Below are 26119 nucleotides of genomic sequence, written 5' to 3' on the forward strand. Positions count from 1 at the left end.
GCACCGGGACGCACACGGCCCCCAGGCCATGTGGCTCCTCGGGGCGCAGCGTGGGCAGAGTCACGGGGGAGCCAGCGGGTGCTCGGGCAGGCGGGTCCCCGGGCAGCGCCGGCAGCCGGCACGGTTGTACCGGAGGCACGCAGAGGTTCCCGGTGGCTCCCGGGGGTACACGGGGTGAGGCAGGGCCGCCTGCGGGTCTCCCGCACAGCGGGATGCGTGGGAAGGAAACCGGGCAGCGCTTCCTCAGCGCGGGGAGCCCGGCACAGACAATGGCTCCTGCGGACAGCGCGGGGCCGCTGCCAGGACTGACCGGCCGGACCCGGCCCGTCCCACAGCCCCGTGCTCAGGGCTGCCCCGAGCTGCAGGAATCGCTCTCAGCCGGACCGTGCAGTCCGTGCGGCCAGGGGGTCAAGTCCCAGCCTCAAGTCCCAGCTCCAGCCCAGCTGGAGCTGCCGGATAACCCCGAGGGGCTGGGCAGGCAATAGCCAGCAAGGCAGCTGGGCAAAGAGGCCTCTGCAGGACAGCGGCTTTGTCTCAGCTCCACTCTGAGTCAGCCATGGAGGACTCACGGCAGGGGGTACTGGGCAGGGGGGCAGGAAAAGCCAAAACAATGGGGCCATAGGCGCCAGCCCCCACTACGCGCTCCATGGGGATCTGCCAGCTCTTCCCGGAGCATTTCTTGCCCGTGTCCCGCCCAGCCTCATCCACTGGGCATCCGGGCTCCCCCTGCGCCGGGGGATTTGCAAATGCGGCGCCTGTGGTGCAGAAATTCGGCGGGGTGTGGTGCCCATGGCACCCGCGGGCTGAGGAGCTGGTCCTGATCTGGGCAGCCTCCAGCATCCAGCACTGGGGAGGGAAGTGGCCACAAAGAGCCAGCAGAGGCAGGGGGCACGTGGGCACGGCCATGCAGATTTGGGGTGCACAGAGCAGCCCCCCAGGAAAGGAAGGAGAGGCTGGCTGTGAACAAGCAGCCGGGGGTGCTGCTCCATGCCGGCCGGGCCGGGTGACCTTGGAAGCCGTTTGCCAGGCCTGAATAAAGCGACAATAATCCTATTCACCTTTTAGCCTCATTTCCTAAGGCAATAAAGCACATGCCCTCGCCGCGTGCAGTCGCAGGTGTCACTCAAGCCCTGATCCCATTTGCACGACTCCAGCCGAGGGAAGTTTTGCTCATTACCCCTCTGACGAGCTTTGTGCAGCAGGGGCAGAAGCCCCAGGCAGGCTGTTTGCCAGGGCCTCGTCCCTGCCCTGGCTCCGAGGCTGCTCACCCCATCCCAGCCGGGCGAGGCGCCGGCAGCGCCCCGGGCTGGGAGCTCACCGCAGTCTGGGGAGCTCCCCGCAGCCTCCTGAGCCCGCATGTCCCAGCCAGTTCCAGTCTGTGGGCTCAGGGCACACCCAAACGGGATCAGAGCAGCCCTGGGCATCCATCAGCTACCACTGAGCACAGCCAGGCACTGCCCAGGCAGGTCTGCTGCCTGCAGAGGAGGGAAAAGGCAAACACCTCTGTGCAGCACCGGAGGGTTTGGCCCAGGCAGAGACTCAGTGTTGGCTGCAGCTCCAGGGCAGAGGCACTGAATGTGACCTGGGAAGGGCAGAAATGCTCTCCAGACCAGAGGCAACCCTGCCCAGACCCTCCTGCCCACTCTGCAGGGTGGAAAGAGGGTTAGTGTGAGACCCACAGCTGCCCTGCAGCCCCAGGAGAGAGCAGCCAACCCATCCACCCACAGCTCCATGCCAGTTCATGTCTGACACAAATCCTTTTAGCCTGGGCAGAACCTCACTCATGCATCACAACACTTCCCTGGAAGAACTTTATTAAATAGTGTCCAAAAAAAGAAAACAGAAGCAGAAATACTCAGCATGACCCCATCCCTCCCAGCGAGTTCAAAACCACAAACAGACTATCCCCACATGCCAGTGCTGGTGGCTGCTGGGCAAGTCCTCCCTGGTGTCCTTCTCCCTGTGAACACAGCTCCAGCATCATGGGCAGGAAAGGCAAAAGGGTCCTGTGGGACAGCCCAGATGGCTGCAGGATGAACCCTAAAAGATGCTGAAAGCCAAGACAGCACTCACATGTTGCCCCCCCACCAAAGTAACCACTCACCACCCCCACCAGCTCCCCAAACTGCTCCTACCCTGTGGGGCTGAAGAGAAGCTGAACCGACCCAAATGAGGGGCAGCCAACACCAGGCCTGGTTGTCACTCCTCAGCCAGGCAGAGACACCAGCACCTCAGTTTCTGTGGCTTTGTGAACATCCCAAGACAGCTTCCCCCTCTCCACCCACCCCCAGGAAGTTTATAAAATAGGGGGTTTATCTTTTCCTACAAAGACAGCGATGGGATTTCCTTTGCAACAGCAGAACAGTCTCCCTGCGAGGTAGAGAGTTAATTTCAGGGCTGACAGATCCTAAATTCAAACCAGTTTGTTCTAGTTGAGGTAAAATTCAGTAGTTTATAGTAAGTTTTGCAATGCCAGAGGGCCATCAAGATTCCTCATTGCCGGAGTCATCCTCATCACCGTAACAGCTCTCTGCTTCCTCCTCCATGTCATCATCCTCATAATAGTCATCATAAAAGAGGTCTGAGCCCTCATCTGGGGCTGGAGTCTTGGTCTTCACACAGTACTCAGCCAGCGTGGTGGGGACCTTCACTCCGTCCCGCTCAGCGTCCACCTTGGTGCCCAGCACCTGCTTCCTGGAGGGTGACAAGTGGGGGGTGAGAACAGAGCTCTGCACCACAGCCCTCCAGAGCCCGTGTCCCACAGGATCCCAGCACAGCAGCGCTGCCAGGGCCAGGCTCAGCACGCACCTGATGATGTCTGTGTACTCCCGGTCCTTCCCTTTGCTCTCCTTCCACTTGCGGTACATCACGGAGGCGTCCACGTTGGCTGGGGAAAACGTGTTGGGCTCATTCAGCAGTGAGATCACGCTCAGCAGAATGGTTCTGGTGTGGACAAACATGAGCAGGTCAGAGCTGAGGCGGCCCAGCAGCACCCCAGCAGTGCCAGCAGCCCTGCTCTGTCTGTGGGAAAGCCTTGTGCTGTCCACAGCAAGAGAGGTCCCAGCAAAGGGGAGCAGGCCAGGAAGAGAACAGCAGCACACGGGCTGCTGGGCTTACACTCATCCACACACAAGCTCTGGCTGTTCTTCAGCCAATCCCACAGCTTGAGAGCCTTCACCATCCCCCTGGCACCTCCTGCAGGCTTTGGGAGCAGGAGGCTGTCCTCACCCTCCCACCTTGTCCTCCCTGCCCCAGGATGAGCCTCCTGCCCGCAGAGCCCCAGCCCTCACCGCACGTTCTGGGTGGGGTTCCAGCGCTCCGATGGCAGCTCCCCGCTCTGCGGGTCATCCACGGGCGGGTGCAGGATGGAGATGCAGACATCACCTGTCTGAAAGCACAAGAGAAACAGGATCCTCAGGAGCTGCTGCCTCAGGATCTCCTCGCTCGCTCTTCCCTTTGGCTGGAGCCAGGTGAGGTGACCCCAGCTGTCCCTTCAGTCCCATAGGAGGGACACAAAGTGCACAAGCACCCCATGACTGCCAGCACTGTACAGGTCAGGCTGCCCAATGCCCAGCAAGCTGTGCCCCTGGCGTGGGCCCCAGGGCCAGGCACGTCGCTCGCCCTGCAGCCACTCTTGGCATAGGCACAATGTCCCCAAGCGTGGGAGCCATCAGGCCTGCAAAGCCTGGCTGACCTGGAACCTGCTCTGGGACAGCAAAGAAAGGGCTGTCGTGAGCTCATTAGCAGCGTTCCCTGTGCCAGGCACTCATCACCAAAGGCACTGAGTGTCCAGTGCCAAAGGCTGGCATTTGCATCCAGTGCCATCACAACAGAGGCACACGTGTCCACCAAGTGTCCAAGAGCCCCCTCGCTGTCCCAGGGGTCCTACCTCATAGATATTGGGGTGCCACATCTTGGTTAGGAACCTGAAGGCAGGAGGAGAGTAGGGGTAGTCGATGGGAAAGCGGAGACGAGCCTGCAAGGGAACAATAAGGAGACGTGAACACAGGTTGTGAGAAGGAAGGGATGGAAACCACAGAGCCTGTGACAGCTCTGGGAAAAAGGAACCTCTGCCAAGCCCAGCTGGGCACCTGCTGGGACAGAGCCTCTGCACCAGCTGGCTCTGTGGGCAGGACACCGGCCCCAGGTGACACTGTTGAGTCAGGGATGGAAAGCAGACTCCAGTCTTCAGGTGGATCAGAAGGCAAAAGCGTTTAATGAAAGCAGTGGGTCTTTTATAATGTGGCTTGCTAAGGTGGTACTTGATTGGTCTCAAAGTAGAAACATCTCACACTATTGGTGAACTATGAATAGCACACTCTGGAGAACCGTATCTATAAACAACAGTTACAGAAAGAGAGATAATAATTGGTTTAATTATTTCCTCTAAGATTCCCAGGCTCAGTCTGGCAGAAATTCTCTCTGTTCTTTCTTTGACTGAACTGAGAATATCCACACCCAGGGGCACCCTCTCACCACAGAGAGTGGGGTGAGCAAAGGGGCTGTGACCAGCAGCAGCTCCTTGCCCCCCATCCTGCCCATCCCCTCCTGTCCAGCAGGGCCCTCTGGTGCTAACCCAGTGCTCTCCAATGCAGAGGAACCAGCAGGAGCTCGTGGTGTTGGCACCCAGCACAAACCCCACAGTAGCACGTGGAGCCAGGCAGAGAGCCTGGGTCGCCCCCAGAGCTGCTGTCAGGGCCAGACCATGGCTGTGCCCCTGGAGGAAAGGCTGTTTACTCTTCAGAGCTCACAGGAAGGAAGCATCAGGTGTTTGGTGCTCTGATGAACACACCAAATCTAAAAATAGCCTGTCACTGCTGAGAAGAGACCCAGTCCAAACTGGCCGCAGCACACAGCTTGGGGGCTAAAAATAAAATCACATGAAGCTCAGGCTGCAGCCCAGGGCTCCAGCAGGGACACTCAGCCACCACCAGCTCCTCCCACAGCTGCCAAACCCACGGGGCTGAGGCTGGGCAAGGAGGGGGCACAGTCCCCCTCTGTCCATCTCTGAGTGAAGCCTGAGGGGCCACAGGGACCCACAGTCCTCAGAGGAATGCCCCAGCCCACCAGCACCAGGAATCCAAGAGGATGGGGGCAGCTTCTCCCTGAGTGGCTGCACAATTTCCCAGTGACTGATTCAGCTTTCAGCTGTTTCCAGGCCCTGGGAGCAAACTTCCAGATCAAGACTCAACATGACAACTCCCTGAACGCTTCTTGCTCCCCCAGTTACGTAAAAGAGAATCCAGACACTGGTTCTGTGGCACAGGGGGTGGGAAGAGGGACAAGTGCGGTGGGGGCCGTGTTGTGTGTGTGGAGTGCAGGGCAGTGACACTCAGCCCCGTGCTGGGCTCTGGCCAAACAGCTGAACATGGCAGAATAATCCCCTTTGTTGTGTCAGAGGGGATCAGAACAAAACCAGCCAAGGCCAAGCGATGCCAAAGGGGGCTTGGACAGCAACAGCCCCACCCTGCAGTGCACAAACAAGTTGGTGTCCCCACAGGCTGGGGAAGACTTGGCCCCTCTGCTCTCCTCTTATGCACAGTCTCACCAGCACCCTCAGTGCCGAGTTTGGAAGCTCTCAAGCACACAACAGGAGCACGAGTGGCTGAAAGGGTGAGAGTTCAGAGGGTCTCATGCTAAAATGCTATGGGGAAAAAAATCCGTCCACTTCAGTGAAGAGATAAAACCTGGCTCTGAAGCGTCAGCTCTGCCAGCCCAGGAAAACAAACACAGCTGACCCTGGGTGACTCACCCCGTGCATCCCCACCCTGACAGCAACAGGATGAAAACACCAGAGCTCCGTGGAGGAGGGAGGATGAGAAAGAGGAAGAAAACAGCTAGCCCAGGTTGCACAATACCTGGGAAGAGCACACACACATCCTGCCGAGGGGGGACTGTGCAGTCCGGCTGCCAAACACCTCAAACTCCAAACCAAGCCACGACACTCACTCCCCAGCCCAGCTCCCTGCTCCCACCCTGGGCTGTCTCTGTCTGCACTCAGGGGACTTTTGTCTCTTCCCTCCGGTCTGGTGGCAATGCCGTGGATCCCCTCCAGGAGAGGGAACCTCCGTGACCTGGAGCCCACTGTCTGCACCCTCAGACCGGCGGGACAGGGGGGTGATTGAGGCCACCCCCAATGGGACCGAACGCTCCTCACAACGAAGGGGACCCTCGGTAGTTTGGCAGCAGCTACCTGCGCACCAGCTCCGTGCCAGGAGCACCCCGAAGCCCCTGGGACCCCCAGGTGTCCAGTGAAAGACCCAACTCACGACCCCCACACCCACCCGGGACACCCCCCTCATCCACAGCCCCCTCACAGGGTCTCACCCCTTCCGAAACTCTTCCCAAAACACGCAGCACATCCCCCGACACCGCCTGCTGTGCCTTCGCCGCCCCCAGCCCCGTCTCCCCTCACACCCCGAGCCTTCCCCGCTCACCTTGAAGTAGCCGCCCTCGTAGTGCGTGTCCGGGGGGCCGAAGATGGCCACGTCCCAGGTGTACAGGTCCCCTTCGTCCACCAGCCTGACCCGGAACCCCTCCACGGGCTCCTCCTGCAGCCCCTTCAGCTCCAGCAGCAGCGCCTTCTGCGAGCTGGGCACGGGGGGCCGCGCCATGCCGGCCTGCCGGGGCTCTCGGGGGGCGCAGCGGCCGCTCCGGGGCGCGGGGGGGCGGCGGGACCGGGGCCACGCGGGGCGCGGCGGGGGCTGGCGTCCCGTGAGGGGCGTGGCTAATGCGGGCACCGCCCCTACGGGCGCCGCTGGCCAATCAGAGCGCGGGGCGGGTGATGGGCGGGGCGGCTCCGCCGGTGCCTCCGGTCGCACGGAGCGAATCCAGCGATGGGCGGGCGCCCCGGGGCTCCCCAGCACAAGGAATCCCGGCCCTGGTCAGCCTGCGGGTGGCACACCTGTGTGACAATTCACCTGGAAGAGCAGAGGATGCTCAGCCCAGCGATGCCTCCGGCATCCCCGGCAGTTCCCGGTGTGTCACATCCCGTCAGCTGTGCCTGCGTCAAGGAGCCGCCACCCGCAGCCTCACCCGGACCAGCACCGCGTCCTGCCTGCAGGGAGCAGAACATCCGCCCAACACAACACCCGGAGCCCGCGGGGATCCTCCCACTGGCTCTGCCACAGTCCCGCACCTGCTGCCAACACTAACCCCCGGGCACGGAGCGTGCCTCAGGGGTCTGGGCACTTCTGCAGCTCATCCTGGCACTTCATGCTGCCAGGAGGTAAGAAACTGGCCACTAAAAAATAATAAAAAAGCTTTAATGTCTTACAGCAAACCAGGAATTGAACAGTATAAATAATGATCAGACAAGTTTAAATAAATAACCCCCGGCCCGACACGCAGCTGGTCCCGGGGGAAGGGGATGTGTCTCATCCAGAGCCTGCACTCCACATCCCAAACCACCTGAGCCCTCCCCAGCTGCCCCTGTGCAGCCACAGCCCAGCCCCACATTTTGTTCCTCCCATGTCACTTCACTGCCCAAAGCAGCTCTGCGGGTCACAGCCTCCGTGCGAGTCCTGGATAACCCTGAAAGGGATCTCCCAGCACAGCTGGGCCAGGGGAGCCACGCAGGGACACGGAGCTGCTGGGCACCATCAGAGCAGGGCAGGGAGTGTGGAAACTGGGAATCTCTTGCTGGGCACAGCAGGGCTCTCCAGCCAGCACCCCGTGCTCACGTCCAGCTCGGAGAGGGGCCCTCAGGGCCGGCAGCGCCCGCAGCCATCACTCCACGGGCTTCACCTTCGCTATGAACAGAGCTGTGGCTTTCCTCAGGAACTCCTCCCTGCTCATGGACGAGCCCAGCTTCCTCTCCTGCAGCGCCTGGTCCATGGCCAGCGCCAGCCTGTCGGGGCCCAGCCTGGAGCCGGCCTCCAGGTAGCGGGCGGGCCGCGAGCCGTGCCCGGCGCCCAGCGCGTCCTCCAGCGCCCGCAGCACGGCCTGGCACAGCCGGCTGTCCGCCGAGTCCCCGGCGCCCAGCACGGCGAACAGCGCGTCGGCCTTGGCCGCGAACTCCAGCAGCACGCAGCAGGTGAGGACGCCGTAGCGGAACACGTCGAACGGGACGGCCTCGTGGTCGCGGCAGCGGACGCGGCGCAGCAGCTCGGCCGCCGCCTCGGCCGGGGCCGCCCCGCGTTGGCAGATGCGCCGCAGCAGCTCGCTGTAGAGCCGCCCGTCCACGCCCGCCGCCCGCCGCCGCCCGCCGCACCCCAGCACCTCGTAGGCCGCGCCGGCGTTGCTGTCGAAGGCCGTCCTGTCGCGACAGGGCACAGACACAGAGAGGCGGCCTCGCCCCCCGTCCCCGCCGCCCCCCGCCGCCGCCGCTCGCCGCACCTGTGCGAGTGATGAGCCAGGCACACGTACCACAGCGCCCGGGCCAGGCGCTGCGGAGGCCCCGGGGGCTCCGCCGCCGCCTCCGCCAGCACCAGCCGCTCGAAGTACTCGGCCAGGAAGGACACGGGCTCGGCGGGACGCGCCTCCAGCACCTTGAGCAGCGCCTCCCGCACCATGGCCGTGACGCCGGCTCGCAGCAGGAACTCCGCCGCGCTGCCCTCCGCCGGCCCGCCGCCCCCCGGCGCTGCCCGCCCCGGCTCCGGCAGCTCGCTGCCCCCCGCCGGCACCGGGGCGGCGGCCGCTCGCCGCTTCTCGTACACCGCCATCTTGGACCGCACTTCCGCCCGGGCCGGAAGTTTTTGTGCCGCCATGTTGCACGCGGGCAGCCAATCGGTGGGCAGGAAGGCTGCGCGAGAACGCCGCCATTGGGCGAGGCCGCTGCCGCCATCTTGAATATGGGCAAAGGAGCGCTGTTTTTAACGCTGTTGGCGCCGCGGCCGCCATATTTACTGCGGGCAGATGCCCCGCCCTTGGCAACCGGGCGGACGCCGCCGGTGCCCGGGGGCCGATGAGGGGCCGCGGGACCGGGGCCGCCCAGGCCCAAAGGACACTTTTCTGAGGGCTCGAACAGAAATAGCTCTTTATTGGAGCACCGGTCCCACCCGCGCGCCGAGCTCACGCTCCCCCCGGGACCTTGTGTCGTGACAGACAAGCGGCCTTCGTGCTCCCGCCCGTCCGCTGGTGCCGGGAGCCGCACGCACCGGACCCAGCCCGGTGTTCGGTGCCAGCCCGCGGGGATCCAGTCCCGGACGCGTCCCTGGCCTCGTCCCTGTGTCGCCTGTGCTCATTGCCCTCCAGGCTTTGCCTGCCGCGGCAGCTGCTCCGCTCCTGCTCCTTCTTGCTGGCCGGGGCCAGAGGCCAGCGACAGCCGGGGGACAGCAGGGACACGGCTGGAGGGCCAAGGCCACCAGCCGGCTGCTCCCCCTCTAGGACAGCTGCTACCGAGATCTGAATCGTTTCCACAGGCGTCGAGACACGGCAGCGGTCAGGATGAGCCCCAAGAGCGATCCCGCTGTGCCCATGGCAATGGCAGGGCTGGAGCTGAAGGAATCTGCAAACACACGGAGCTGTCACTGCAGCCCGGGCGGGAAATGCCGAGGGGTGGGAGAATCACAGAATTCACAGAATTCACAGGATCACTTGAAGAGACCCTCAAGATCATCGAGTCCAACCCAACCCCAACACCTTAATTTAACCATGGCATCGCCCCAGCACCACCCGCGGCACGGACACGAGGGGCCGCAGCCCACCCGAGCGATGAGGACAGGGGTCTGCAGGTCACCACCACTCACCATCCACCACCAGCACCTCCAGGCTGACCGTCTGGGCGCGGTGGCCGAGCAGGACGCACTGGTAGTGGCCCTGGTGCCAGGGCTCGGCGCGGTCCAGCCGCAGGGCAGAGCTGCTGCCCGCCGCCTCCTCCCGGTACTGCGACAGGGCTGCGGGGGTCCGGAGCCAGCCCACCGTGGCGTTCCCGGTGCACTGAGCGTGGCACTCGATGCGCAGGGCTCTGCCCCGTGTCCCCGTGGGAGGCAGCGACCTGATCTGCAGGCTGCAGGCGGGCATTGTCCCCACGGGTGGCCCTGTCGCTGCTGTGCCACAGCCAGGGAGGGTGCTGGTGGCCACACCTGCCGTGTGGCTGCCTGCCATGAGGTCCTGGGGCACAGAGGGCTCCGTGGAGCGGGGGTTGGTGACAACAGCAAGATCCAGAGTGGTGGCAGTGCTGGGCTCCCGTGCTGTGGTGGGATCACTGGCAGGGACACCAGGCCCTGGCGGGAGTGCTGTGGTGGCCACGGGCCTGGCTGTGCTGGGGCTCGCCGTGGAGGTGGCCATGGCTGCTGTCATCACAGCTGCAAACACAGCAGCCTTGGTCACAGGGGACCTCGCTGCAGCCCCAGGCTCCTCCAGCCCTGGGCACAGCGAGCAGGAGCCAAGGGGCACTGCCAGGAGGGACAGGGTGGGGATGGGACATCCAGGAGCGGTGCAGAAGTGGGGGCTGCTGCTGTTGCTGCTTGGCAGAGCTACTCCGAGGAGCACAGGGCAGTGGGGGCTGGCTCCAGGGGATGGGCTACATGCGGGTTGGGGTCCCCAGCCTCTCCTGGCACTCACCCTCAGCGCTTGCCACCAGAGATGCCACCCGGGTGAAGGTCTCCTGCCCGACGTGCAGCGTCACCTCGCACCTGAACTCCACCCCTTCTGCCACCTCTGTGCCGCTCACCGACAGGGTGGAAACGACGTTACACAGCTCCTCCTCATCGGCATCCTTGCAGTCAACGTCTGCAAGGTTCTCCAGCACCTGGTGCCCCCGGTACCAGGTGAGGGCCAGCCCAGTGGGAGGATACAGGTGCGTGGCCGAGCAGGTCAGGCTGGCGGGGTGTCCTGGGCGCAGGATGTGGGGAGCTGCCTCCAGCCTCAGCGTGTCTGGGAGGGCTGGAAGGGAGTCAAGGCAGCGTCAAGGGTGATTTTTGGCAGCACAGGAGGAAAAGGGCTGCCCTGGGGATCCAGGGCTGTGCTGGGAGGCAGTGAGGGATGGGCTGGGGAGTGTTTACCGTAGACCTTCAGTGTGACAGTTTTCTGGTAGTGCTGCCCGTGGCATTTGCCCTGGCAGATCTTCATGCCCTCCGTGGCCACGGTGGCGTGCCTGATGTGCAGGATGCTGTGGGTGGAGAAGGAGGAGATGGTCCCCAGGGCGGTGTCCAGCCCCCTCCACTCCACCTTGCCCCCTGCGCAGGCCAAGGAGCAGTTCAGCTCCGTCGAGCCCCCAAACGGCACCAGCGGCTCCCGCGGTGTCACCACCAGCCTGTCAGCGGGGCGACCTGGGCAGGAGGAAAGTGCAGGGTCAGGGGAGGGGACAGTCCCCAGCGCCCCGCAGCTCTGAGCGCGGCGACAGCAGCGACAGGGGACAGGGTGGCTGTCACAGGGAGGTCCTGGGGCCGTGGGAGAAGCAAGGAGAGCAGCAGGGCAGGGCAGCACGGGGGGTTAGGGTGGCTCTTGGCCCCGTGGCACTCACCGCTGCAGCCCCACAGCGAGCCCAGGAGGAGAAGGACAGGAGCCGGCTCCATCACCCACAGGGCAGCAGCAGGGCTGGTTTTCCCTTCTTCCCTTCCTTCCCCCTTTCAGGGAGCGGGTGCTGCTGGCCGGGGCTGTCTCCTTCTGGCGGCCGGCTCCAACCTCAGCCCTTCTTAAGCCCTGTAGGAACCGCCCCCGTGAGCACCGGCCCCGGGACCTCCACGACTTCCCGCCCAAGGGGTATTTCCAAAGGGAGGTTTCTGATTTTCTTCCAAGTTCGGCCCTTGCACAACACCCAGCCGACGGCCAAGCCGGCAGCCCCCCCAAACCTGGGAAATTCCCTGTCCTGAAGGATCTCTGAGTGGCTGCAGGGGCTCCCATCACCCCAGCAGGGAGCCCTGCACAGGCACTTACACCCCGAGATGTGGCTCAGATCCAGCTCTATCCCTGTTTTTTGCAGGCTACATAACTCCCCCAGGGGTCCTGGCAAACCAGCTTTTCTATGACTCCAAGAGCTGCTGGGGACACAGAGCTGTGGAAAGGGCCCTGCCAGCCCCTGCCCCAAAAGCAGAGCCAGGGCCCGCGGTCAGCCCAGCTGGTGAGCTGATTATCCCTGTTTATTCCTCAAACAGGGATTTTTCAGGGATGGAGGCAGGTGTTCCTGTGAGGGTTGGTCTCGTGGTACAGATGGAGAAAGTGTCACCCCAGAGAAGGTGCTGAACACCTTGCATTACCCAACCTCAAGGCCCTCAGCATCTGTCCTGGGTCCCTGCCGGGTCTGGATCACTCCCTCATTCCTGCCCAGCTCCCCATGGAGGGATGAGTCCTGTTCTGCCCCATCCCACCCTGCCAGGCTGCAGCCAAGGCTGGGGAAGGTCCCAAAGGGCTGAGGGAGGGATGTGCCCATCTCTGCACCCAGTGTCATCACAGGACCAGGACATTCCCCAGCTGGGAGCTGCTCTGAGAGGCAGCAGCGTGCACTGGGCGTGCCACTGATCCTTTTAGAAGGTCATGCCATTAATTCTCTTGAGGGTGCAGGAGGCCTCTGAGCAAGGAAAGTGCTCTGTAAACACTTCCCACCAAATGTGCACACTCAGCCGAAGCAGGTGATTAATGATGCTGGGCTTTTTGTTCCTTCCATCCTGTGTTAACAGAGCCACTTCCCGGATTTTCCAGCAGCCTCCAGAGCCCCCCTGCCCAACCCTGGCACAAGCCATGGCCAGGGCTGCTCCCACACTGCCAGGCTCTTCCCAGAAATTTGTCTGGGAACCTTGAGGACACACACGTGGTGCCAGGGTTTCACTTCCCTGATTGTGGCACTGGTGTGATGAGAAAACACCTGAATCAGTGTCTGAATGAGAGCTGAGCATTGATGGAACCACCTCACCTTAAAAAGAAGCTTGCCCAGACATTCCTGAACCTCAAGAAATTAGCAGTAACCAGAAAGCCCCACAACTTGTGCTGCACTTTCTCTGTTTTTGGGCTCGGAGTGCCCAGAGCAGCCCCAGCCACCCACAGAGGGGGCAACACAGAGGAAATTGGAGTAAAAACCTGACAACCATCCAGTTCCAATGGCTCAGCCACACAGCCAGGGGCAGGTCAGGGGACTTGGCCCAGCTCAGGGTGACGTGGCAGAGCTGCCCTTGCTCACCCTGAGTGGTGGACCCACCACAACCCCAGTTCCTCCACATGCTTGGTGGAATTGAGACCTTCCCCCAGCCCCGAGGAGCGCAGGAACAGCTCAGAGACATCCCCAGGTTGCGTGCAAAAGGGCAGAAGGAGCAAGCTTATGCACCAGGAGTGTTTTCCAGCCCACAGGAAGCCTTTGAAGGAGTGAAGGGAGTGCTGCTTTTCCACACTCAGGGGCCTGAACACCTTTCCTGGAGGCCGACTGCGCTTCCTCCCTCAGGGCAGGCACGGGGATTTGTGGTGGGCAATACTTTGTCCAGAGATGTTGCTCAGGAAACAAAACAGCTCAGTGTGGAGACACAAAGCACCAAGGGACGAGTGCTGGCTCCAGCACAGGATACCCCTCGGGTTGGGGTCTAGCCCCAGGCTGTCACCAGAAGGGACAAGGCTTTGCCACTGCCCCGGGGGGAGGGTGGTCAACAACATCCTGCACTGCAACACCTGCCCTTTGTTCTCCAGCGCCATCACGTGAGACAAGTCACAGGTTTTCTCTCAATTAAAGATGGAAACAATAAAACAAAAGCTAGTTCCAGTCTAGAGGAAATCCATACAGAAGCAACAGGCTGTGTAATGGCTCGTGTTTCCAGGATACCATCCATCAAGCACCAGTTCCCATCCCAGAGCTGGCTTGGATGTGTTTATATTTTTTGGGATTATGTTAGTCATTTATGACTGTCCTCAGATGCCACAAAGAGTGTTTAAATGAGTCAGATAAGATCTAAATTAGGCCTGGCTGAAAAATTAAGACAATAGAGTCGGGGTTACTAAAACCAGTCCAGGAGGAGATTGCAGTGGGGCAGGCAGGAGCCAGGGAGCTGCTGGGGCAGGGACTGGCAGCCCAGACCCAGCTCTCCCAAACCTGTCCCACATCTTCACATAATTCTCAAGGGGAATTTAAATTCTGGGCAGAAGCTGCCTGGTACCACTGGTGATGGAGAGAAATAAGGACAGAGACCTTTGACACAACAGGGAAGCAGCAGTTTAATAAATAATCCATCAGAGGGAGAGATTAGCCAGTTCCAAACACAACCTGAACCAAAATAAATACATTTTATAGTTAGCTTAAAAAAGAGACACAAACACACGTGATGGTGGACTGTGAGAGAGCAGAGGTGGGGCCGAGTGCCCACGCTTTAAAGATACCACAGCTGTCAACAGCCTTTGGAATGCAGAAAAAGAATAAAAACAGGGAAGTAAAAAGTTACTGCTTTGCAAAATTAATGGCAGAAGAGAAAGCAATGGTGTAACTCAGGTTTTTAATGCAACAAGATCAGATGAAACTCACTTGACCTGCCAGGACTGCTGACAGGTAATTGAGATGATTTTTGCCTTGTGTTTGGGCGTTGCTGTTACCATCCCAGGTTTTAAGTCCCTGCAGACAAATCCTGGGAATCCCAAAGTTAAACAGCCAGGCTCAGGCACTGCACAGCAGATCAAGCAGGTTTTAAGAAAAGATTCCTTTTTAAAAAGTTGCGTTTTCATATAAAGTAACAAGAATTGGCAAAAACTAGCTGAATGCTCCACACAGCCTTTCCAGCCTCCACGTGGGACGCTGCAGAAGCACCAGCCCTTCAGAACAAGCTGTTCTTCATTTGGCTCTGGTAACTTCAGCTCCAGCACTGCCTGGCCCAGCTCCTGCTCCGTCCCACCAAGGCAGAACAGGGCAGGGCTCACAGCCCTGCGCCGAGGGAAGGGGAGGCACTGGGCCAAGGCCCCACCAAACCAGGTGAGAGGGACCCCACCAGGGTGGGAAGGGATCCCTGCTTGCTCCCTGCACCTCAAAGAGCCCCTGCTGCCAGGTCTGCACACCAGCACAAGCCACATTTCTGTTGGTGATGGCACCTGGAGAGGTCCTGCTGCTGCCTGGTGCTGTACCCCCCTCCACCCACCCGCTGCCATATCCCCACCCCAGCTGCCCAGAGCTGTAACCCCCCTGGTGCCCAGAGACAGCACAGGTGACAGCACAGCTGGTCACCAACCAGGTCACAGCCCCTGAGCTGGCAGTCACCTTCTGGCAGCACCTGGCCCCGAGTTTGGGGGCTGACAAAGGGACCAAAACACTCCAGGGCCACGATGCACGTGTCAGCATCACCAGAAGCTCAGGGGTCACATCGTGAGGGACGTGACCTGGGAGGGAAGATTCCGGACAGTTCTGGGGTCTGAGGGGAAGGAGAGGCTGAGAGCTGCAGGCAGCAGCAGTGGTGAGAGGGAATGGGACCAGAAACACATTGGTTTCAATAAACTATGCAATAAGGGAGAGGACTTTTAAAAATATATCTCTATATACTTTATATCATATAAATTATGCTTGTCTTTTTGTAACGTGTCGCTATATTGTACCCGTGAAGCTCTGAGGTAACAATTCTATATTTTACTTCATCTGTGTGTGAGGGAAAATCCTACTTCAGCTCACTTTAACCCACGTAAATCAACGGATTGCTGGGACTCTGGAAAAGTCCCGTCTCTATAAAAGGCATTTTTGTGAGGAACAGAGGTGAGGGAACTACTGGCTGGAAGTGCAAGTGACAGGATTTCCTTCAGGATAAAAGCTTGCCATGCACACACAGTACTGACCATCCCACTAATGTCTGGGAATTGGGAGTGTCACCACAAGGAGCTTGGGAAAAATGGAGTCACAGCAGGTCAAGGAAGTTTCTGCTGGCTCTGCTCCCCAGACCCGCAGCCAGACCCATCTCAGCATCCCTCTGTGTCCCAGCTGCTCCTAACTCTGAGCACAGAGCTGCCACCAGGCCAGATCAATGCAGAACAAACTGCCAACTCTTTCATTTAAATACCCACCTCGGATAACCAAATGGCATTTGCAGTCACTGCTGTGTGTCTGCAAAGATCCACTGCCTCCCTTTTGGCTGCTCTCCCCTGGGTAACCTTCCCCAAACCCACAGAGAGGGGATCCCAGCCAGAGAACAGCCAAGGCAAGACTGCTTTGGCTGCTGCACCCTCAATTCCTCTAACAAAAGATTCCTGAAGCGTCCTTGGTTTGGTCCTTACTTCCCAGAACTGCTCAATGCCACCACTTCTTATTTACTCAAATGAGAACAATTGTTTCCTGCCCTCTGCCACATTTCTATAAACAACCACACATTCCCTGTTTGCCTCAGCTCCTTTCACAATGCTCCAAGCACCTCCTGCTCTTTCTGAGCACAGCTGAGCCTGTAGCAGAGGTTGCAGTTCCACTGTTCCATAAACAAAAGCCTCCACAGCAGGCTCAGAAATGCCACATGGAATCCAAACCCCTAAGTCCAAATCAACAAAACCTTCACCATCAGGATCTATTGGGTTGAGAACAAACCAGCTCTGGACACTCTGGGTTTAGCATCAGATGATAGGAGCCCAGGAGTAAACCAGCATGCTTTATACAATGCTCAAGGTAAACAGTCATTTCTCTGACCTTTCTCCCAGGAAACCACTCATCTCCAAAGTGCTCAGCACAGCCAAGCTGTTTCTCCAACCTGCCAGAGAATTGTGTGTCCTAAACAACCCTCACAGCTCCAGGAAAAGACTTCTGAAAAAGAAAAGATTCTTCTACCTACTGCCCGTGGAGGCAACAGGCAAATGCCACCTCAGAGTGACAAGAAAAAGAAAACCAAGCAGAACCACAGCCATTGTGGCCTGTTACAACGCTGTGGCCCATTACAACACATCCAAGTGTTTGTAATTCATGGAGTTGCCCTTCTCTCACCTGCCCATTCTCCCTTGTGTCAGCTGCAACTTCTTCATTTTTATCCTCGTCATCAGAACATGAAGTCAGTAGATTTATAATTTTTTTTGGTCTAAGTTTCCCTTGGGGCAGAATGGGGCCCTCCAGCAGAGAGGAAGCTCAGAGCTCCACTCCCTGTGCTTCACACACCGCTGTCCCCTCAGCGTGTCACCACAGCCTGCAGGGGTCCAGGGGCCAGCAGCAGGAGCAGCTCTGGCAGGGATGGGGCATGGAGCAAATGCCACATTTGATTCCAGGGGCAGCTCAGTGAGCTCCCAGCAAGCAGAGCCCACGCAGAGGGTTTGGCAGGGCACACAGGGGTCACGCACAAGGGCGGGTTTGCTTTCCAGAACTATCCCTCCAGTGGAGCAGTTCCGTATCTCCCCTTTCCATCAGCACCAGGTGATACAATTCCATTTTTGCACCAGCTGGGTGTATTTGGCTCGAAGGGAAACCTCATCCCTCCTCAGTAGCTGTTAGTGGCACAGTCTGTTACCTTGGATCCCTCTCTCCCCCTCCCTGAACTCCTGCTGAGTCCATCCTTGATGTGGAGTCGAGCCCCGAGGCAGGTCCCCTGTCCCACCTCACACGCTGCTGTCCTCCAGCAGGGGCTCCTTGCCATCTGACCCCCCAGCTGGTGGGCTGTGGGGGTGGGCCTGGGCCCCCATACTGTGCTTCTTGTGGCTGCCTGACCTCAGTGCCAGGTTGTGTTCTGGAATGAATAGAGCCACCAGCAGCGACAGCAGCACGGAGCACGCCCCGAAGAGGAAGGGTGGCCCAGGGATGATGCTGCTCTGGAGAGAGAGAGAGAGACAGGAATGATTCAACATTGAGGGCAAACACAGCCCAGCAAACAGAGTGAGAAGCTAGACAGGTACCTCATCTGTAGGGTTGGCCATGTTGGGTTTGGAGGCCTTGCCCAAAGTTTCCACCTCGGCCATTTCGTTCAGCTCCACGTGGAAGAGATAGAAGACAAAACCATAGAGTGCTGGCCCCAGGCCGTTACACAGACCCCGAATTCCAGTGATCATCCCCTGCACCACACCTGGGGACAGAGGGAAGAAGGGAGAAATGCCTCCAGCTTTCCAAAGAAATTCGTTTTGTTCAAGGATACATATTTAGAGACAGGATCAAGCACTTGGATCCGGGCTGATGTGCAGGGGGAGGGGTTTGCAGATGAGCAGCTTCACTCAGTGCCAAGTTCTAGAAATGTAATGCTGGGCTTGCTGCTTTGCAGACTGAAATAAGCATGGGCACATCAAGCAACAATTTCCAATTAACTAGAATTTAACTGAGGATTCAGAGATGTGCTGTGAGGCAGGCAAAATGCAGCAGCCTCCTCTGCCTCAGAGGGACAACACCAAACACCCACTTGCACGACTTGGGAGTTCCCCAGTAAAGCACCTGCCTTGGTCAAAGATAAGAGTGTCAATACTGCTGTGAGCACAGTGACACCCCACAGCTGGCACAGATGTTCCTGCCCACCCCTCCACCACCACGTCCTTGTGCCAGCTCAGCTCCTGCTGGGATGAACCCCCCCATCAGATGAGTCCCTAAGCACTCACCCTGCTGGTCAGGGTCTGTGCTCCTCGACACCATGGCACTGATGGCTGGGAAGGTGATGCTGGACATGGCAGCCACAGCTCCTGCTGCCCACATCATCCTGGGGAGGAAGGAGGCAGCTGTGAGGAACAGCCCTGTGCCCTCACCCTGTGCTGCAGGGTGGGAGCGGCCACAGAGGGACAGAAATGTGGGTAAACCCTCACCAAGGCTGTGATCCAAAGCCATACCAGGCAAGCTGCAGGATCTGGAAGCCCAGGCCCAGGAGGATGGTGTTTTTATTCCCTATCGAGCGCATGAGAATTCCCAACACCACTGTCTGGAAAGAAAAACAGGGGTTTTCAAGGCAGGGGCAAAGAAAGAGGGCAACACCAGGAGACAAGAGCACAGGAAGCTGAGGGACTTTGATGATCCTTATGGGTCCCTCCCAATTTAAGGTCTCCTCTGTTTCAAAAGTCTGTGTGGCCACAGGAGTTCTGACAATTCAGCAGCCCCGAAATCAAGAATTTTGGACATTCTTACAGCAGACTGCTCAAGCCAACACAGAAATTGCTTCTCACCTGAGCCAGTATTGAGAGAATTCCAACTACACCAATAAAGGCTGCTACAGTCTCCGAGGAAAAACCAATGACCTGTGAAAACATCAAAGAGGGACTTTTCAGGCAGATTTGTACCAGGTGACAAGAGCCCCTCCATCAGTGTCACTCATGTTTACTGAACTTGAACCTGCACATTAACAGCCACTGCCTCTGGGCTGCCACAGGAATCAAACAGAAGGTTTTCCTCTGGCTGAAGAAGCGGTTTTAAATCACTGAGCTCCCCTTGCAGTGCCTGAAGCTGGCACAGCCAGGATGGCCAGGCAGACACCAGCAAGGAGCCAGGCCAGGTCTTGCCCCTGGCAATGCCTAGAGCAGTCAGCAGGCTCATACATATTTCAGGAAAGCTGGAACAAATCATTATTCCTTACAATTTCAGCTTTACTGACTTATTGGCCAAGAAAAGCCACCTTGGGACAGGTGACACATCTCTGATTGTATTTACAGGGCAGGATTTCCTGCACCCAGAGCTTTGACAGAGACTGACCTGTCGCAGGTACAGGAAGAAGCTGGAGTACTGGCCAGCCTCAGGAAGGTAGGAGAGAAAGACTGTGATGCAGATGAGCAGCACTGTGGAGTCCTGACCCACCTTCCTCAAGGACTGCAGGGAAAGAGGTGGGGAACAAGGAAAAAAAGTTTTTAAATTTGACTTTACATCACTGAAAAATCTGCAGGTACAAAGACAGCCAAGCCAAGGGCTTAACACCTTAAAAATCAGCAGGACTAAAGCAAACATTAAGCGTTACCAGCACACTGGAAAACAGCAGTGTTGGATTTTCTACAAATTTTCTACAATTTTTCAGCAAATCCACTTCCCACACAGCAGCAGGCTCACTCACAGCGAATGGGTCAGCTTGTTCCCAGGAGATTGGGGCTCCCCAGGAGACTGGACGCATCTCTTCAGGCAGTGACTCGGGCACAGCCAGCAGGATGAAGCCAATATCCAGCAAAGCAACCCCTGAAGCCAGCACCACCACCAAGGTGTCACCATAGGCTTGGGAAAGGTACGCGCCGATGGCCGGGCTGGTGACCAGGCTGGCAGCAAACGTGGCTGACACCTGGAAGCATAAAAATTAAGATAAAAATTCCCTACAGCCTCTTCTTCTTAGAGCTCATTTCCTCCTCCCCAGTGACCCAGGGAACTCCTTCTGGCATCTTTGTTGGAGAGGTAAGTAAGAATTCACAGGGATTTCTGTGCAGAGACAGGTGACAGATTCTCCTGGTGCACCTGGGATAAGTTCTAGCAAAGGGGAATCAAAGGTGTCCTAGGAATTCCTGAATGGTGCTGTCAGTGAAGCTGCAGGAAGGGCAGGATCACACCAAGCATCCTCTTCTCTGGTGTGGAAAAGGGAAGGGCCAGGCTGGTTTATACACAGCCAGCACTCAGAGTGGGCAGAGATCAGCCTCCCCCTCAGAGCTAAAGCCCAGACAGAATGACAGGGAGACTGTATGATTAGTCAATAAATCTCCCACCCTAATTTTATACCTCTCCTACCTGCAAAGCCCCAGATATTTCTTTCAAGAGCCAGGCCAGTGACTCAGCTCCTTACCAGGCCGTACGCCGTGCTGCGCTCATGCTCCTGTGTGATATCAGCAACATAGGCAAAAATCACAGAAAAGGTGACAGCAAACACTCCAGACATGGAAATGACAGCAAAGTACCACCTGCAAGAGCCCAAGGCACAGTTAGAGAGCAGCCACACCATGTCCACAGCTGCTGAAGCAGAGCTTCTCCCTTGTTTTGCCTCCAGTCCATCCTGTTCCAGTGCACCAGAACATGAACATGGAGTCTTGGTCTGGAGAGCCCTGAAGTTTTATCACTTATTTTCCCTAACAGAAATAATGCACTGAGCAGGCAAATTTGTTATTTCCCTAATAGAAATAATGCACTGAGCTGAGGAACAAGCTCAGGGGACAGAGCAGCCCTTTATTCCCAAGTGAACCCTCCAGAACCAGACAAGTCAGTCTCTAGGCTGACCATCCTCCTTCGTTCTTGAGACGGATGAGACTCTTCCATCTCATGCTGAAAGGAGCACCTGCAAACCCTCCTCCTTCAGCCTCTTGCTGCTGCAAACCCTCCTCAGACCCTTGGGGCTGGACTGAGGGTGAACTCACCAGGGGCTGATCTTCATCAGGGGAATTGGTGCACACGTGAAGAAGACGGTGAGAAGGAGAAAGGATTTCCTGCCCCAGACATCAGAGAGAGCACCAATCAGCGGGGCACTTAGGAAAGAGAGCAGACCCTGGGATGGACAGACAGACCAGAGGACAGGGAAACCCCTCAGTGAGAGCTTTCACCAACATCAGGACACAACCCATTCCTGACTGCTCCACGCAGCAATGCTGTTACAACAGAGCAGTTTATTAAACTCCCCACATCCTTTTAGGGAGGAAAAAACAAATCCTCAACCAGCAAAGCCCCACTGAGCCCTCCTGCTCCCTGCAGAGTTCTGCTGTGGGCACCCAGGCAGCCCTGCCAGGACCTGGAGAGCTGCTGGCACAGCTCCAGCATGGCAACAGCTGCTGCAGTTCTGGGGAAAGCTTTCTCTTGTACGTGGAGACAGGACAGACACAATGAGAAGCCAGGGCCATTAAGCACAAATAAAATTATTCAAGGCCTTTCCATGTCTCCCAAGCCTGAGGCAGGCAGGGCAGAGCCTTTCAGTGCTGGGGCTGTTTTCCAAGATCCTCTTGCCAGAGACAGCCAAGAACTGTCTGTGTTGCCTGATTCCCCAGTCAGAACTCAGGAATATTCCCTGCTCACAACTGCTGCCTGCAATTCTGCTCTGGGAATGCTGGTCTAGTGCAAGGAGCACAGCACATTCCCACCTCCTGCCTGGATCACTGAGGCCACTTGGTTTCATCTTCTATCACTAATAAATTTAGACATCAGTGATTTGTCGTTCTGTTATGCTCCAGAGGATGGGCACAGGGCTGATCTCATGCTGATGAGATTATTTCCAGTGGAAACACACAGCTGTTGTAACTCCTGCTCAGTAAAATCAGCTGTCCCGTGTCTGTGTCCTTCCTTTTGCATCAGGTTTGCCAGAGCCCCTTCAAAGTGGCCAAATATTGGCTGACACCAGCAAATTATACAGGTAATAAAGGCTTGTCCTTCTTGCACCCATGGCAGATTTAAAGGAAATCCTGGAAGGAATATTCCTCACCTTGACTCCATGAATCAGACCATTCATCAGGAATGTGTGCTGAGGAAAAGTCTGGTGTAAGACCTGGAGGGAAAACAAACCAAATCCAAATGAAAAAGTCATAGTTAGCAACTTCTGCAAAATTTCTGTAAGCGTCTGCCAGCCAGAGGACTGGAAGGGCACAATCCAGGGAAAAGGGGAAACATCCTGCCAACAATGCCTGCATGTGAGGAGCTCTGCCTGCCTTTTCCAGTATGGGAAACCACTGCCTTTAACACCTCCCAGGTCTATAAATCACTCCAGCATGCTCAGAGAGCCTTTCCCCATCACCTGAACTGCCTCTGGTTTTACTTTATGTCACCACATCACTTCTCTGCAGGTCTGTATGTTTGATTTGCATTTTATATTACCAGATTAATATGCCTAAATGGTTTGTTTTGGTTTTGTGTTTTTTTTCTTTTTTTTTTGCATAACCAGAGAGTTCTTTTCCACAGCTCCCCAAGGAAAGGGAGCTAAGCCCTTAATTCTCAGGAGAGCCACCCTCACCGTCAGCATCGGCGTGGTCAGCAGCCCCCAGGCAAAGAACTCCAGGAAAATCACCACCACGGCGTGGTACACGCTGGGCTCGCCGATCCCCTGGCGCTGCAAAACAGAGCAAAACCCAAAAACGCTTCAGCGGCCCCGTCCCGCACCCGCGGGAGCCCGCACGGCTGCGGGACCCCGAACGCGAGCCGGACGTGCTGCCCTGGATCGTTCTTTCCGTTCACAGCCAGCCCAGGGGATACATCCACCCGCAGCGCACGGTGGGCATCCCCCGCCCGGGCCCGCGGCGGTTCCGCTGCCCGGGAACGGCAGCGCACGGGGAAAGCGGCGCCAACCGGCAGCGCCCGTCCGCGGCATCCCCCAGCTCCGCCGCTCCACCGCGCCCCGGCCCGGCGGCAGCGGCGGCACCGGTAGGGCGGTGTGAGAGCGCGGCCCACCGGGGACGGCCCGCACCGGGCACCGGCAGCGCTCCGCCAGGCCCGGTCCCCGCCATCCCCCCGCGGCCGCTCCGCCCCCGGCCCTGCGCTCACGCCGGCCCCGTCCCGGATCACGATCTTCTTGGCCAGCAGGACGCTGCGGTTGAGCCGCTTCTTCTTCTTCTTCTCGCCGGTCATGGCGCCGCCGGGCCGCTGCCGATCACCGGCCGCCGCGGCTGCCCCATCCTCCCCGTGGCGGGCCGGGCCGAACCGGACCGGGCCGCGCTGCGCAGAGGCCGAGCCCGAGCCCGGGCCCGGCACCGGACCCGGACCGGCACCGGGCGGGGAGCGCCGGGCCCGGCGCTGAGGGCGGGGGTGGGGAGCGGAGGGGGCGGCCCCGCCCGCTGGCCCCGCCCCCGGAGCGGGAACAGGCACTTCCGGCACGCCGCTCCTCGCTCCTCATTGGCTGCTCCGCCTCTTCCTCATCGGCCGTGCTGATCTGTGATTGGCTGGACGGGCCGTGCATTTCTCGCTGGCTGGGGCGGGGCCGTGACGTCACCTACCGGCGGTGGCACCGGCACCGGCCCGGGGCGCCTTTGGGAGCGGCTGCTGCCCCGTCACGGGCGCCGCTCCGGGCTGGGGCAGGCGGGTTGAACAAGGACACGCGGCCGCCCCGGGGCTGGCGGCACCGGCGGCTCGGGAAGGGCCGCGTACTCTCTCGGTACCGAGCTGCTGGCTGCGTCCTCAGCACCGGCGTCCCGGGGTGGTGCCAGCCAAGCGCCTCCCCAGGACGGTCCCATCCCATCCCTGTCCCCGAGCCCGGTGCCGCGGGTGGGGAGCAGCTCCATCCCCGGTGCTCATTAACCCCGCACGGGCCGGCGGGGCGTGGTGCTGATTTCCTCGGTGCGGGGCCAGAGGACATTAATTGGGCACGTTTAGATAATTTTTATGCTGGCCGGGACCCCTCTACTCCGCCTTCCGCTCGGGGTGGCCGCCCCGGGCAGCGGGTGGCGGCCACGCACGACCGGCGGTGCCCGGAGGGGTCTCACCGGGGCCAGCGAGAGGCTGCGATCCAGCCTTTATCCACGGCGGTTTTCCTTTAAGCAATGTTTACACCCCACGAAAACTCGCCTCAGGTAACTCCACCTGAAAGATGAAAGTAATCCCCCGATTTCCCGGGATTTGCGTGGGTGCGGAGAGCAGCTCCATCCCCCCGGAGCTGCCGCACCGTGCCCGGCTGCGCTGGCCCCGGGCGAGCCCGCGGTGCCCGGAGCGCTCCGCACGCGTCACACCGTCGGGCAAAACGCCCGTAACCTCCGCGGGGACACCGTGCCCACCTTCGGCCGAGCCCCAGCCCCCGGGAACGGGCTCCCCCAGGCTGGGCAGGCACCTGAGCCCCGCTTAGACCCTCCTGGAGCCGCTTGTAAGAGCATGGAGGAGCCTGATTTATTCCAGTGCTCTTCAGCGGCTTAAAAACAAAACCAAGGAGAGAGATCAGAGAGCGGGGAAGCGGCTCCCAACATGGCAACAGCAGATGTAATTCTATTACCTTGATTTATTGATCGCACTTAGAGCAATTACTGGCTCTCACCCCGTCACCTGCCGGGGAGCAGGAGACACTGAGGAGGAGACAAAGGCGGCTGCGCCGTCCGGGGCACGGCCGGCCCCCGGGGAGGCTCCGGTGTTGTTTGTGCCGGTTGCTGCGGGGGCTGGTGGGGGGGTGTGGGACCCAAGAGCGGCCCAAGGCAGCTGAAAACAAGCGCTGAAAGGAGCCTGTGATGCTGCGGGGATGGAACCCCAGCATGAAGAGCGCTGTGGAGATGGAGGGGATGCAGGGCTGGGGAGAGGTGAGGGTCCCCGGGGCTCCAGCACAGCGGAGCTGCTGTGGGCAGCGCTCCAGCCGGGAATGCTCTGAGCCGCTCGAAAAACGCAGCAGCTCCGGGGCAGGAGCAAGGGCGAATCGCTCGATTGAGGTCAGAAAGTCCCTTTAAGGGTTTTGTGGAATTGTTTTCCGCCCCTGCTTGCTGCAGTTACAAGCAAGGGAAAAAAAAAAAAAAAAACCCAAGAAAATGTTTGTGCTTTTTACTGCCTGAGCCCTCCAGACAGATACAAACAAAGCGGGAGTCAGATCTGGCTTTGGAGGCAGATGAAATCAGAGCGACCAGTGGGCTGGGAGGCGCAGAAGTAGGGCAGCATCGAAGCCTGGCCAAGCCCTTCCCCGCCTCCCCTGCCAGCCCTGGGCTCCTGCAGCGCTTCCCGGGAATGCAGAGGTGGGAAGAGCAGAAAATGTCCCTGTTGTGGGCGAGGGCACTGCCGGGGGCTGCTGGCCGCTTTCTCTCCAGCTAAAGCAAAACGCCAGCGGGCCAGCCTGTGCCCCAGCCCGAGGCTCCGGGAGGGGCCGTCACCCTCCCCTGCCTGCTCCCCCAAGGCTTGTGGCAAAGCTGGAAACTCGCCGGGCCGGCTGCACCCCGCGGGCTTTCCCCACCAGGGAGCCAGCGGGGGTTCAGAGCAGGACGGAGGGCAGAGCGAGGGTGGCTCCGGCCCCACGGCGGGGATGCTGCGGTGCGCGGGGATGCTCGGGTGGGCGGGGATGCTGGGCGGGACGGGGATGCTCCGGCGGCCGCGGGTCGGGGGCGGGGGATGCGGGGCCGGGCTGGCGGCGGAGCGCTCGCACCATGACATCAGCGCGGCGCGGCCCCGGGGGAGCGGGCGGGGGGTGGGAGCCGGCGCGGCGGCAGCGGAGCGGAGCGCGGCCCCGGGCATGCTCCCGGAGCCCAAGTATGACCGCTTCCGCGACGAGCCGCTGACCGCCCCCATGCCGTCGCCGGCCCCCGCGCCGTGCCCCGCGGCGGGCGAGGAGCCCGAGCACGGCACCACCTTCTGCGCGCTGCTGCCGCGGATGCCGCAGTGGAAGTTCCCCGGCTCCAGCGGCTTCCTCGGCCGCGGCCCCGCCGGCGCCTCCCGGGACGCCTCCGCCTCGGCGGAGTCCCCCTCGGGGCTGGCCGCCGTGCTGGGCGCCTGCGAGCCGCTCTGCGCCGCGCCCTG

General features: G+C 59.5%; 5 protein-coding genes across 5 annotated transcripts in view; 1 reads left to right on the forward strand and 4 right to left on the reverse strand.

Moving 5' to 3' along the window:
- Window positions 1-1797: 1797 nt before the first annotated feature.
- CDC34 (cell division cycle 34, ubiqiutin conjugating enzyme) lies at window positions 1798-7101 on the reverse strand. Its single transcript, XM_041416552.1, has 5 exons — window positions 6438-7101; window positions 3890-3976; window positions 3291-3388; window positions 2809-2943; window positions 1798-2694 (listed from the first exon to the last, which is right to left on the reverse strand). Exons 1-5 carry the CDS (start codon window positions 6612-6614, stop codon window positions 2484-2486), a joined length of 708 nt encoding a protein of 235 aa, XP_041272486.1. The 5' UTR covers window positions 6615-7101; the 3' UTR covers window positions 1798-2483.
- Window positions 7102-7249: 148 nt separating this feature from the next.
- On the reverse strand, window positions 7250-8674 carry TPGS1 (tubulin polyglutamylase complex subunit 1). Its single transcript, XM_041416538.1, has 2 exons — window positions 8338-8674; window positions 7250-8257 (listed from the first exon to the last, which is right to left on the reverse strand). Exons 1-2 carry the CDS (start codon window positions 8661-8663, stop codon window positions 7729-7731), a joined length of 855 nt encoding a protein of 284 aa, XP_041272472.1. The 5' UTR covers window positions 8664-8674; the 3' UTR covers window positions 7250-7728.
- A 243-nt stretch (window positions 8675-8917) lies between these two features.
- Window positions 8918-11714, reverse strand: MADCAM1 (mucosal vascular addressin cell adhesion molecule 1). The gene is made up of 5 exons (XM_041416469.1): window positions 11408-11714; window positions 10947-11213; window positions 10507-10827; window positions 9690-10247; window positions 8918-9448 (listed from the first exon to the last, which is right to left on the reverse strand). The coding sequence occupies exons 1-5, from the start codon at window positions 11457-11459 to the stop codon at window positions 9336-9338; spliced, it is 1311 nt and encodes a 436-aa protein (XP_041272403.1). The 5' UTR covers window positions 11460-11714; the 3' UTR covers window positions 8918-9335.
- A 2337-nt stretch (window positions 11715-14051) lies between these two features.
- Window positions 14052-23473, reverse strand: LOC121341587 (hippocampus abundant transcript 1 protein-like). Its single transcript, XM_041415246.1, has 12 exons — window positions 23189-23473; window positions 22662-22757; window positions 22137-22199; window positions 21085-21212; window positions 20520-20634; window positions 19809-20027; window positions 19457-19570; window positions 18934-19005; window positions 18580-18692; window positions 18379-18476; window positions 17692-17858; window positions 14052-17607 (listed from the first exon to the last, which is right to left on the reverse strand). The coding sequence occupies exons 1-12, from the start codon at window positions 23270-23272 to the stop codon at window positions 17398-17400; spliced, it is 1479 nt and encodes a 492-aa protein (XP_041271180.1). The 5' UTR covers window positions 23273-23473; the 3' UTR covers window positions 14052-17397.
- Window positions 23474-25737: 2264 nt separating this feature from the next.
- The window catches only part of SHC2 (SHC adaptor protein 2), a 5328-nt gene continuing 4946 nt past the window's right edge, over window positions 25738-26119 (forward strand). Inside the window, 2 exon segments of the mRNA XM_041415235.1 lie at window positions 25738-26115; window positions 26118-26119. The exon segment at window positions 26118-26119 is cut by the window's right edge and continues 180 nt beyond it. Of these exon segments, the coding sequence (XP_041271169.1) occupies window positions 25836-26115; window positions 26118-26119 (282 nt within the window). The 5' untranslated portion in view covers window positions 25738-25835.

The sequence above is a fragment of the Onychostruthus taczanowskii genome, unplaced genomic scaffold, assembly GCF_017590055.1.
Source record: "Onychostruthus taczanowskii isolate IOZ18803 unplaced genomic scaffold, ASM1759005v1 scaffold106, whole genome shotgun sequence".
Lineage (NCBI taxonomy): Eukaryota > Metazoa > Chordata > Aves > Passeriformes > Passeridae > Onychostruthus > Onychostruthus taczanowskii.

Coding starts and splice junctions, on each gene's coding strand:
- LOC121341587 (XM_041415246.1), bottom strand. CDS start 23,272: ATGACCGGCGAGAAGAAGAAGAAGAAGCGGCTCAACCGCAGCGTCCTG. Junction 17,859..18,378: donor CACAGACCCTGACCAGCAGG/GTGAGTGCTTAG, acceptor CTCTGTCCCCAG/GTGTGGTGCAGGGGATGATC. Junction 17,608..17,691: donor TGGCCAACCCTACAGATGAG/GTACCTGTCTAG, acceptor CTCTCTCTCCAG/AGCAGCATCATCCCTGGGCC.
- TPGS1 (XM_041416538.1), bottom strand. CDS start 8,663: ATGGCGGTGTACGAGAAGCGGCGAGCGGCCGCCGCCCCGGTGCCGGCG. Junction 8,258..8,337: donor CTGGCTCATCACTCGCACAG/GTGCGGCGAGCG, acceptor CTGTCGCGACAG/GACGGCCTTCGACAGCAACG.
- MADCAM1 (XM_041416469.1), bottom strand. CDS start 11,459: ATGGAGCCGGCTCCTGTCCTTCTCCTCCTGGGCTCGCTGTGGGGCTGC. Junction 10,248..10,506: donor TCTGGTGGCAAGCGCTGAGG/GTGAGTGCCAGG, acceptor CTGTGTTTGCAG/CTGTGATGACAGCAGCCATG. Junction 9,449..9,689: donor GGAGGTGCTGGTGGTGGATG/GTGAGTGGTGGT, acceptor GTGTGTTTGCAG/ATTCCTTCAGCTCCAGCCCT.
- CDC34 (XM_041416552.1), bottom strand. CDS start 6,614: ATGGCGCGGCCCCCCGTGCCCAGCTCGCAGAAGGCGCTGCTGCTGGAG. Junction 3,977..6,437: donor ACGAGGGCGGCTACTTCAAG/GTGAGCGGGGAA, acceptor GTTCCCTTGCAG/GCTCGTCTCCGCTTTCCCAT. Junction 2,695..2,808: donor GAGTACACAGACATCATCAG/GTGCGTGCTGAG, acceptor GTCACCCTCCAG/GAAGCAGGTGCTGGGCACCA.